The sequence below is a fragment of the Panulirus ornatus genome, chromosome 58, assembly GCF_036320965.1.
Source record: "Panulirus ornatus isolate Po-2019 chromosome 58, ASM3632096v1, whole genome shotgun sequence".
Classification (NCBI taxonomy): domain Eukaryota; kingdom Metazoa; phylum Arthropoda; class Malacostraca; order Decapoda; family Palinuridae; genus Panulirus; species Panulirus ornatus.
Genome location: NC_092281.1, coordinates 11282219 through 11295579, shown reverse-complemented (window position 1 = coordinate 11295579; position 13361 = coordinate 11282219). Strand labels below are relative to the sequence as shown.

General features: G+C 31.4%; 1 protein-coding gene across 13 annotated transcripts in view; it reads right to left on the bottom strand.

Moving 5' to 3' along the window:
- rsh (Rap GTPase activating protein radish) overlaps positions 1-13361 on the bottom strand; it is a 142177-nt gene that overhangs the window by 26856 nt on the left and 101960 nt on the right. For all 13 annotated transcript variants that reach the window (XR_011716977.1, XR_011716978.1, XR_011716976.1 and 10 more), the window contains 4 exons: positions 13127-13359; positions 12575-12755; positions 983-1127; positions 613-752 (listed from right to left, as the gene is read on the bottom strand). Coding sequence is in view for 10 of the 13 variants with exons in the window: in XM_071696007.1 (XP_071552108.1) it covers positions 613-752; positions 983-1127; positions 12575-12755; positions 13127-13359 (699 nt within the window). In the remaining 3 variants the exon portion in view is untranslated. The remainder of the gene's footprint in view (positions 1-612; positions 753-982; positions 1128-12574; positions 12756-13126; positions 13360-13361) is intronic.

Genomic DNA, 13361 nt, shown 5'->3' with positions numbered 1-13361 from the left:
TTAGTCTACCACCAAATGATTGTTCGAGAATAAGACCAAAACAAAATACAACTAAGTCACTGCGAAACAAGTACTACGGCGGTATCAATTATCAGTTCATAGGCTTAGTTCTACCTACGCTAAAGACTTACTCGAATGCTAGACAAAAAAAGTCCTTTGGATTTGGTTTTACGCTGAGCAGACGCTCCTACAACACCGTCGGTGAACGGCGGAACGACGTTGTTCAGTGGTATAAGCATTCATCCTCCCGCAAATTATCTCTTCATACCCCCAAATTTCCGGCACAACCTTCACGCTCACACTAACATATTCTTTCTGAAAATATATCATCTCACCAGAATTTCCCCTCCTACCAAGGAAATGGATGAGTTATTGGCAATTGTGGATCGGAGTTAGTAACCCTACGTCTAGTAACTTCCTCAGCGTGTTTACAGACAGGAGACAGACAAGACCACCTTTTTGAAATATAGAGAACGTCACCAGTCTAACAGCCCCACCTTAAAAAGTACAGAGAGTCCTAGTAAAATTTTACCCCAAGAGCCACATGGATCTACCACAACTTGGCATCACAACTACAAGGCTACAACACCCGCCAGGGCGGCGGGATCTCACCTTCTGGGGGTCGTGCTTCTCGTAGGGGAGGAGCGTAGACACGTGGAACATGATTTCAATGTTCCTCCAGTGGGCGTAGACGCTGTACAGTCCCGTCAGGTCGTGCACCGTGTCCAGTCCTCCCTTGTACTTGTCGAACCCTGCCAACACAGACGGGAGGTAGAGCATTGGTCAGGCGCAGCGCTGAACCTTTTATCAAATGGTCATCTACTTCCAGGCATCTTAATCTCATTTCCCATGCCTTCTAATCTCACTTCCTCTCCTTTACTAATCTCACTTCTTTCACCTTCCAGGCTCATTCTCTCCCTCATCTGCTAATCTCACTTCATCTAAGCTCACTTGCCTCACATGCTGAGCTCACTCTACTCACCTTTCAGCCTCACTTTGTCCCCGAGGATCTGGAGGAACTCCTCGAAAAGCGGCGACGTATCGTTGTTGTCTAAGATTTCCTCCTCGGTGTACTGCTCCTCCTTGACGTACACCACGCCCACCTTCAGCTCGCTCTTGATGAACACCTGGGTGGAGAGAGAGAGGGCCAGGACGTGTGAGAGAAAGGGAGAGAAAGAGACTATAGCATCATCTGCAAACAAAGTCAACTTCGACTGCGGTCTTTCTGTTATCAACAATGGCCCAAAGACGGACCGTGCCCTGAGGCACGCCACTGGTAACCCCCAACCTACAGAGGTGAGCTCCCTCTGGCATGTTATCATCTGTTCACTCCCACTGAGATAACATTCACTCTACTCCTGAGTGAAGCAGTAAAAGACCCCAACAGGAAGAGACCATCAAGAATCCCTCATGATGGACCGCACCACATTAAGCCATGTTCCTTCCCTTACCACCTCGCTACACTCACAAGACTTTGATGTTGTGGTCTCAGCGAGTACTAACTTCTGCACAGCCTCCGTCAGGAGGGTAGTGTCAGTGGCGTATGTAAGGTATGGCAGATAAGGCAGGTTCCCTGGGCGCCACAGAACAGGTTTGTTTTTTGACATATGCTACCCGATAGACATTTTTTTAACGGTTTGGTTTTGTGAGATAAAAAAGAAACTCGCCTATATAATATATTTTGCTACTATCAGTTATATTACCGCTTCTACGTTACAATTTTGATCAAATAAATCTTTTAAGTCTTTAAGAGTTTATATAAATTTAAGTTTGGCCTAACTCTTCAACAGTTTATAATTACACTGTATATATTTTTATATACATCCATTGTATGTGCATTTTTAATCAAGTCAGAGGCGCAATTTCAGTGCTTGCCACAGCCGCTATATCCCCAAGATACGCCCCTCAATAGTTAAGGGGATTTTTTTTTTAGCCAAAAGAACTTTTTGTTTCAAAATTGGAAGGTAAACTATTCGGGGTAAGTTTTAGCTCCAAAAACTTTTTGTTTCAAAATTGAAAGATAAGATAATCAAACACTTAAATACTTTAAATAATCATGGTTAATATGAAATAATTCAGTTACCAATATATACCTAGGAAATAATATGCAAAAGATCAGAAAATATTTGAAAATTAACTTTATTTCACATCTTCATTGAGTGTCATTAAAACGACTGAACGATACTTTCATACCTGATTTGTATTCAGCATGAAATATACTTCTTATAATGAGTTTTTAAAGGAAATTAATGTTTTTGAGAAAAATGCCAAATATTGAATTGGATGCTATTTTTTTTTTTAGCTCAAAAAACTTTTTCTTTCAAAATTGGAAGATAACATATTCAAACACTTCTATACTTGAAATAATCAGGGAAAATATATCATAATGCTCTCAGTTACCGATACATACAGAGTAAATATGATGTAAAGTAGAAAACATTTTGAAATTGACTTCATTTAACAGCGTAATTGAATGTCATAAAGACGACCAAACGATATTTTAACACCAGATTTGCATTTAGCATGAAATATACATATTATAATGAGTTTTTAAAGGAAATCTATTTTTCGAAGAAAAATGCTATTTTTTAGCTCAAAAAACTTTTTCTTTCAAAATTAGAAGATAAGATATTCAAAGACTTCTATACTTGAAATAATCATGGAAAATATATCATAATGCTCTCAGTTACCTATACATACCCAGTAAATACGATGCAAAGGATCAGAAAATATGTAAAATTGAATTCATTTAACAGCTTAATTGAATGTTGCAGACGACTTAACGATATTCTAACACCACATTTGCATTCAGCATAAGAAATAATTCTTACAATGAGTTTTTAAAGGAAATCTATTTTTCTTAGAAAAATGCCAAAAATTGAAGGTAATAGTTCAGGGTATTTTTTAGCTCAAAAAACTTTTTGCTTCAAAATTGTAAGTTAAGATATTCAAACACTTCTATACTTGAAATGATCATGGAAAATATATCATAATGCTCTCAGTTACCGATACATACGGAGTAAATATGATGTACAGTAGAAAAAATTTTGAAATTGACTTCATTTAACAGCGTAATTGAATATCATAAAGACGACCAAACGATATTTTAACACCAGATTTGTATTTAGCGTGAAAAATACATATTATAATAAGTTTTTAAAGGAAATCTATTTTTCGAAGAAAAATGCTAAAAATTCAAGGTAATAGTTCAGAGTATTTTTTAGCTCAAAAAACTTTTTGTTTCAAAATTAGAAGATAAGATATTCAAACACTTCTATACTTGAAATAAACATGGAAAATATATCATAATTCTCTCAGTTACCTATACATACCCAGTAAATACGATGCAAAGGATCAGAAAATATGTAAAATTGAATTCATTTAAGAGCTTAATTGAATGTCGCAGACGACTTAACGATATTCCAACACCACATTTGTATTCAGCATAAAAAATACTTCTTACAATGAGTTTTTAAAGGAAATCTATTTTTCGAAGAAAAATGCTAAAAATTGAAGGTAATAGTTCAGGGTATTTTTTAGCTCAAAAAACTTTTTGTTTCAAAATTGGAATATAAGATGTTCAAACATTTCTATACTTGAAATAATCATGGAAAATATATCATAATGCTCTCAGTTACCTATACATACGCACTACCATGCAAAGGATCAGAAAATATGTAAAATTGAATTCGTTTAAGAGCTTAATTGAATGTCAGAGACGACTAAACGATATTCTAACACCACATTTGCATTCAGCATAAAAAATACTTCTTACAATGAGTTTTTAAAGGAAATCTATTTTTCTGAGAAAAATGGCAAAAATTGAAGGTAATAGTTCAGGGTATTTTTTAGCTCAAAAAACTTTTTGTTTCAAAATTGAAAGTTAAGATATTGAAATACTTCTATACTTGAAATGATCATGGAAAATATATCATAATGCTCTCAGTTACCGATACATACAGAGTAAATATGATGTAAAGTAAAAAATATTTTGAAATTGATTTCATTTAACAGCGTAATTGAATGTCATGAAGACGACCAAACAATATTTTAACACCAGATTTGTATTTAGCATGAAAAATACATATTATAATAAGTTTTGAAAGGAAATCTATTTTTCGAAGAAAAATGCTAAAAATTCAAGGTAATAGTTCAGGGTATTTTTTAGCTCAAAAAACTTTTTGTTTCAAAATTGGAAGATAAGATGTTCAAACACTTCTATACTTGAAATAATCATGGAAAATATATCATAATGCTCTCAGTTATCTATACATACCCAGTAAATAAGATGCAAAGGATCAGAAAATATGTAAAATTGAATTCATTTAAGAGCTTAATTGAATGTCACAGACGACTTAACGATATTCTAACACCACATTTGCATTCAGCATAAAAAATACTTCTTACAATGAGTTTTTAATGGAAATCTATTTTTGTGAGAAAAATGCCAAAAATTGAAGGTAATAGTTCAGGGTATTTTTTAGCTCAAAAAACTTTTTGTTTCAAAATTGAAAGTTAAGATATTCAAATACTTCTATACTTGAAATGATCATGGAAAATATATCATAACGGTCTCAGTTACCGATACATACAGAGTAAATATGATGTAAAGAAAAAAATATTTTGAAATTGATTTCGTTGAACAGCGTAATTCAATGTCATAAAGACGACCAAACAATATTTTAACACCAGATTTGTATTTAGCATGAAAAATACATATTATAATGAGTTTTTAAAGGAAATCTATTTTTCGAAGAAAAATGCTAAAAATTGAAGGTAATAGTTCAGGGTATTTTTTAGCTCAAAAAACTTTTTGTTTCAAAATTGGAAGATAAGATGTTCAAACACTTCTATACTTGAAATAATCATGGAAAATATATCATGATGCTCTCAGTTACCTATACATATCCAGCAAATACGATGCAAAGGATCAGAAAATATGTAAAATTGAAATCATTTGAGAGCTTAATTGAATGTCACAGACGACTTAACGATATTCTAACACCACATTTGCATTCAGCATAAAAAATACTTCTTATAATGAGCTTTTAAAGGAAATCTATTTTTATGAAAAAATGCCAAAAATTGAAGGTAATAGTTCAGTGTATTTTTTAGCTCAAAAAGTCTTTGTTTCAAAATTGAAAGTTAAGATTTTCAAACACTTCTATACTTGAAATGATCATGGAAAATATATCATAATGCTCTCAGTTACCGATATATACAGAGTAAATATGACGTAAAGTAGAAAATATTTTGAAATTGACTTCATTTAACAGCGTAATTGAATGTCATAAAGACGACCAAACGATATTTTAACACCAGATTTGTATTTAGCATGAAATATACATATTATAATGAGTTTTTAAAGGAAATCTATTTTTCGAAGAAAAATACTAAAAATTGAAGGTAATAGTTCAGGGTATTTTTTAGCTCAAAAAACTTTTTGTTTCAAAATTGGAAGATAAGATGTTCAAACACTTCTATACTTGAAATAATCATGGAAAATATATCATAATGCTCTCAGTTACCTATACATACCCAGTAAATACGATGCAAAGGATCAGAAAATATGTAAAATTGAATTCATTTAAGAGCTTAATTGAATGTCACAGACGACTTAACGATATTCTAACACCACATTTGCATTCAGCATAAAAAATACTTCTTATAATGAGTTTTTAAAGGAAATCTATTTTTATGAGAAAAATGCCAAAAATTGAAGGTAATAGTTCAGGGTATTTTTTAGCTCAAAAAAACTTTTTGTTTCAAAATTGGAATATAAGATGTTTAAACATTTCTATACTTGAAATGATCATGGAAAATATATCATAATGCTCTCAGTTACCTATACATACGCAGTAATATGAAGGATCAGTAGAAAAATTTTGAAACTGACTTCATTTAAGAGCGTAATTGAATGTCAAAAGACGACCAAACGATATTTTAACACCAGATTTGTATTTAGCGTGAAAAATACATATTATAATGAGTTTTTAATGAAATCTATTTTTCGAAGAAAAATGCAAAAATTGAAGGTAATAGTTCAGGGTATTTTTTAGCTCAAAAAACTTTTTGTTTCAAAATTGAAAGTTAAGATATTGAAATACTTCTATACTTGAAATGATCATGGAAAATATATCATAATGCTCTCAGTTACCGATACATACAGAGTAAATATGATGTAAAGTAGAAAATATTTTGAAATTGACTTCATTTAACAGCGTAATTGAATGTCATAAAGACGACCAAACAATATTTTAACACCAGATTTGTATTTAGCATGAAAAATACATATTATAATAAGTTTTGAAAGGAAATCTATTTTTCGAAGAAAAATGCTAAAAATTGAAGGTAATAGTTCAGGGTATTTTTTAGCTCAAAAAACTTTTTGTTTCAAAATTGGAAGATAAGATGTTCAAACACTTCTATACTTGAAATAATCATGGAAAATATATCATAATGCTCTCAGTTACCTATACATACCCAGTAAATACGATGCAAAGGATCAGAAAATATGTAAAATTGAATTCATTTAAGAGCTTAATTGAATGTTACAGACGACTTAACGATATTCTAACACCATATTTGCATTCAGCATAAAAAATACTTCTTATAATGAGTTTTTAAAGGAAATCTATTTTTCTGAGAAAAATGCCAAAAATTGAAGGTAATAGTTCAGTGTATTTTTTAGCTCAAAAAACTTTTTGTTTCAAAATTGAAAGTTAAGATTTTCAAACACTTCTATACTTGAAATGATCATGGAAAATATATCATAATGCTCTCAGTTACCGATATATACAGAGTAAATATGACGTAAAGTAGAAAATATTTTGAAATTGACTTCATTTAACAGCGTAATTGAATGTCATAAAGACGACCAAACGATATTTTAACACCAGATTTGTATTTAGCATGAAATATACATATTATAATGAATTTTTAAAGGAAATCTATTTTTCGAAGAAAAATACTAAAAATTGAAGGTAATAGTTCAGGGTATTTTTTAGCCCAAAAAACTTTTTGTTTCAAAATTAGAAGATAAGATATTCAAAGACTTCTATACTTGAAATAATCATGGAAAATATATCATAATGCTCTCAGTTACCTATACATACCCAGGAAATACGATGCAAAGGATCAGAAAATATGTAAAATTGAATTCATTTAAGAGCTTAATTGAATGTCGCAGACGACTTAACGATATTCTAACACCACATTTGCATTCAGCATAAAAAATACTTCTTACAATGAGTTTTTAATGGAAATCTATTTTTGTGAGAAAAATGCCAAAAATTGAAGGTAATAGTTCAGGGTATTTTTTAGCTCAAAAAACTTTTTGTTTCAAAATTGAAAGTTAAGATTTTCAAACACTTCTATACTTGAAATGATCATGGAAAATATATCATAATGCTCTCAGTTACCGATACATACAGAGTAAATATGACGTAAAGTAGAAAATATTTTGAAATTGACTTCATTTAACAGCGTAATTGAATGTCATAAAGACGACCAAACGATATTTTAACACCAGATTTGTATTTAGCGTGAAATATACATATTATAATTAGTTTTTAAAGGAAATCTATTTTTCGAAGAAAAATACTAAAAATTGAAGGGTATTTTTTAGCCTAAAAAACTTTTTGTTTCAAAATTAGAAGATAAGATATTCAAAGACTTCTATATTTGAAATAATCATGGAAAATATATCATAATGCTCTCAGTTACCTATACATACCCAGGAAATACGATGCAAAGGATCAGAAAATATGTAAAATTGAATTCATTTAAGAGCTTAATTGAATGTCGCAGACGACTTAACGATATTCTAACACCACATTTGCATTCAGCATATAAAATACTTCTTACAATGCGTTTTTAAAGGAAATCTATTTTTCTTAGAAAAATGCCAAAAATTGAAGGTAATAGTTCAGGGTATTTTTTAGCTCAAAAAACTTTTTGTTTCAAAATTGTAAGTTAAGATATTGAAACACTTCTATACTTGAAATGATCATGGAAAATATATCATAATGCTCTCAGTTACCGATACATACGGAGTAAATATGATGTACAGTAGAAAAAATTTTGAAACTGACTTCATTTAAGAGCGTAATTGAATGTCATAAAGACGACCAAACGATATTTTAACACCAGATTTGTATTTAGCGTGAAAAATACATATTATAATAAGTTTTTAAAGGAAATCTATTTTTCGAAGAAAAATGCTAAAAATTCAAGGTAATAGTTCAGGGAATTTTTTAGCTCAAAAAACTTTTTGTTTCAAAATTGGAAGATAAGATGTTCAAACACTTCTATACTTGAAAGAATCATGGAAAATATATCATAATGCTCTCGGTTACCTATACATACCCAGTAAATAAGATGCAAAGGATCAGAAAATATGTAAAATTGAATTCATTTAAGAGCTTAATTGAATGTCACAGGCGACTTAACGATATTCTAACACCATATTTGCATTCAGCATAAGAAATACTTCTTACAATGAGTTTTTAAAGGAAATCTATTTTTGTGAGAAAAAATACAGGGTATTTTTTAGCTCAAAAAACTTTTTGTTTCAAAATTGAAAGTTAAGATTTTCAAACACTTCTATACATGAAATGATCATGGAAAATATATCATAATGCTCTGAGTTACCGATACATACAGAGTAAATATGACGTAAAGTAGAAAATATTTTGAAATTGACTTCATTTAACAGCGTAATTGAATGTCATAAAGACGACCAAACGATATTTTAACACCAGATTTGTATTTAGCGTGAAATATACATATTATAATGAGTTTTTAAAGGAAATCTATTTTTCGAAGAAAAATACTAAAAATTGAAGGTAATAGTTCAGGGTATTTTTTAGCCCAAAAAACTTTTTGTTTCAAAATTAGAAGATAAGATATTCAAAGACTTCTATACTTGAAATAATCATGGAAAATATATCATAATGCTCTCAGTTACCTATACATACCCAGGAAATACGATGCAAAGGATCAGAAAATATGTAAAATTGAATTCATTTAAGAGCTTAATTGAATGTCGCAGACAACTTAACGATATTCTAACACCACATTTGCATTCAGCATATAAAATACTTCTTACAATGCGTTTTTAAAGGAAATATATTTTTCTTAGAAAAATGCCAAAAATTGAAGGTAATAGTTCAGGGTATTTTTTAGCTCAAAAAACTTTGTTTCAAAATTGTAAGTTAAGATATTGAAACACTTCTATACTTGAAATGATTATGGAAAATATATCATAATGCTCTCAGTTACCGATACATACGGAGTAAATATGATGTACAGTAGAAAAAATTTTGAAACTGACTTCATTTAAGAGCGTAATTGAATGTCATAAAGACGACCAAACGATATTTTAACACCAGATTTGTATTTAGCGTGAAAAATACATATTATAATAAGTTTTTAAAGGAAATCTATTTTTCGAAGAGAAATGCTAAAAATTCAAGGTAATAGTTCAGGGTATTTTTTAGCTCAAAAAACTTTTTGTTTCAAAATTGGAAGATAAGATGTTCAAACACTTCTATACTTGAAATAATCATGGAAAATATATCATAATGCTCTCAGTTACCTATACATACCCAGTAAATAAGATGCAAAGGATCAGAAAATATGTAAAATTGAATTCATTTAAGAGCTTAATTGAATGTCACAGACGACTTAACGATATTCTAACACCATATTTGCATTCAGCATAAAAAATACTTCTTACAATGAGTTTTTAAAGGAAATCTATTTTTCTGAGAAAAATGGCAAAAATTGAAGGTAATAGTTCAGGGTATTTTTTAGCTCAAAAAACTTTTTGTTTGAAAATTGAAAGTTAAGATATTGAAACACTTCTATATTTAAAATGATCATGGAATATATATAATTCTCTCAATTACCGATACATACAGAGTAAATATGATGTAAAGTAGAAAATATTTTGAAATTGACTTCTAAAATTTAACAGCGTAATTGAATGTCATAAAGACGACCAAACAATATTTTAACATCAAATTTGTATTTAGCATGAAAAATACATATTATAATGACTTTTTAAAGGTAATCTATTTTTCGAAGAAAAATGCTAAAAATTGAAGGTATTTTTTAGCTCAAAAAACTTTTTGTTTCAAAATGAGAAGATACGATATTCAAAATTAGAAGATAAGATATTCAAACACTTCTATACTTGAAAGAAACATGGAAAATATATCATAATGCTCTCAGTTACCTATACATACCCAGTAAATACGATGCAAAGGATCAGAAAATATGTAAAATTGAATTCATTTAAGAGCTTAAGTGAATGTCGCAGACGACTTAACGATATTCCAACACCACATTTGCATTCAGCATAAAAAATACTTCTTACAATGAGTTTTTAAAGGAAATCTATTTCGAAGAAAAACGCTAAAAATTGAAGGTAATAGTTCAGGGTATTTTTTAGATCAAAAAAACTTTTTGTTTCAAAAATGGAATATAAGATGTTCAAACATTTCTATACTTGAAATAATCATGGAAAATATATCATAATGCTCTCAGTTACCTATACATACCCACTACCATGCAAAGGATCAGAAAATATGTAAAATTGAATTCATTTAAGAGCTTAATTGAGTGTCACAGACGACTAAACGATATTCTAACACCACATTTGCATTCAGCATAAAAAATACTTCTTACAATGAGTTTTTAATGGAAATCTATTTTTGTGAGAAAAATGCCAAAAATTGAAGGTAATAGTTCAGGGTATTTTTTAGCTCAAAAAACTTTTTGTTTCAAAATTGAAAGTTAAGATTTTCAAACACTTCTATACTTGAAATGATCATGGAAAATATATCATAATGCTCTCAGTTACCGATACATACAGAGTAAATATGACGTAAAGTAGAAAATATTTTGAAATTGACTTCATTTAACAGCGTAATTGAATGTCATAAAGACGACCAAACGATATTTTAACACCAGATTTGTATTTAGCATGAAATATACATATTATAATGAGTTTTTAAAGGAAATCTATTTTTCGAAGAAAAATACTAAAAATTGAAGGTAATAGTTCAGGGTATTTTTTAGCCCAAAAAACTTTTTGTTTCAAAATTAGAAGATAAGATATTCAAAGACTTCTATACTTGAAATAATCATGGAAAATATATCATGATGCTCTCAGTTACCTATACATACCCAGAAAATACGATGCAAAGGATCAGAAAATATGTAAAATTGAATTCATTTAAGAGCTTAATTGAATGTCGCAGACGACTTAACGATATTCTAACACCACATTTGCATTCAGCATAAAAAATACTTCTTATAATGAGCTTTTAAAGGAAATCTATTTTTCTGAGAAAAATGGCAAAAATTGAAGGTAATAGTTCAGGGTATTTTTTAGCTCAAAAAACTTTTTGTTTCAAAATTGTAAGTTAAGGTATTGAAACACTTCTATACTTGAAATGATCATGGAAAATATATCATAATGCTCTCAATTACCGATACATACAGAGTAAATATGATGTAAAGTAGAAAATATTATGAAATTGACTTCATTTAACAGCGTAATTGAATGTCATAAAGACGACCAATCAATATTTCAACACCAGATTTGTATTTAGCATGAAAAATACATATTATAATGAGTTTTTAAAGAAACCTATTTTTCGAAGAAAAATGCTAAAAATTGAAGGTAATAGTTCAGGGTATTTTTTAGCTCAAAAAACTTTTTGTTTCAAAATTGGAAGATAAGATATTCAAACACTTTCATACTCGAAATAATCATGGAAAATATATCATAATGCTCTCAGTTACCTATGACATACCCAGTAAATACGATGCAAAGGAGCAGAAAATATTTAAAATTGACTTGAGAAAATCTTTTAACATTGATTTCATTTAATAGCATAATTGAATATCATAAAGACGACTCAATAATATTTTAAAACTAGATTTGAATTCAGCATGAAAAATACTTATCTTAATGAGTTATTAAAGGAAATCTTTTTAGAAAAATGCTAAAAATTTAAGGCAATAGTTACAGTTGCGTATGTAAGATATGGCAGGGATGTTATGTGTCCTGGGTGCCTATGGAATGGGGGCGACACTGAACAGGTCTTTTTTTTTTTTTTTTTTTGACATATGCTAACCCAATTGATATTTGAACGGTTTGGTTTTGTGAGATAAAAAAGAAGCACCTACTTTTTTACTATAGTAATATTTTGCTACTATCAGCTGCATTACCGCTTCTACGTTACAATTTGGGTCAAATAAGTCTTTCGCTTTGTCTTTAAGAGTTTATATAAATCTAAGTTTGGCCTAACTCTTCAACAGTTTATAATTACACTGCACGTAGCGTTATACACATCCACTGTATGTACATTTTCAATCAAGCCAAGGGCGCAATTCAGTGATTGCCAGAGGCGCTATTTACCCTAGATACGCCCCTGGATAGTGTGAGCAGTGCTTCACAAAGGACTCACAACCTCTTTACCTAAATGCTTCCTTATCTCATCATGAACCTAGTCCTTCCCTTCTACGTGCCATGCCCCCTCCTCTACTGCTTCCAACTCACCTGGTCTAACTTGAGCAGCTCCTCCGGGATGTCCGGTAGCTGGCCTAAGACGAGGGGTGGGTTCAGGTTAATCTCTCGGCCAAACGACCTCACAACCTCCTCCCTGTTGTAGCGATCGGCAAACACGCAGGAAGCTGGTACCAGACCATGCACCGTGTAGGATATCCCACGCACCATTATTCTGTAAGAAGAGAAGGTCCTGGTGAGACTTGAGGCAGAGAAAGAGATGGATCTACTGGTGCAAAATCTAAGGGTCTGTTCCCTGAAGCGACATCTACAGTGTCCCTAAACTCTGAATGTTAAGCAGGTCATCCGTAACTGGTAAGGTATGGTGCTATCATCCCTGAGGTAGTGTACTGTATTTAAGTCACTGTAACCATCATATTTGTACACTGGATGTCATGGTACTGCACCGTAAATGGTCCTTGAAGCCACAGGAGAGAAAATGGTCCTTCGAGGTGTGTAATGCAACTCATCCTTCAATGACGGTACCTGAACTGGCCCCCCCTGACATAGTGGTACTATATAGAGTGGCCTTTCACGGTACGGTACCTGAACTGGTCCCTGCCGTTGGAGGTCTCCTGCTTGAGGGAGAGGATGACTGGGCCGAGGTCCTCGTCCTGGGTGAAGTAGTTCCAGTGCTCGGAGCCGTAGAAGTACTTCTCGTAGGTCTCCTGGTCGATGCTGGTCAGCTCGAACTGGCCGTGCTTCTCCCACTGCTCCTGAATACAGGTCTTCTGGCGCGAGGGTTCGTTGATGACGGGTACCTGCCCGCCGGGGCACACCT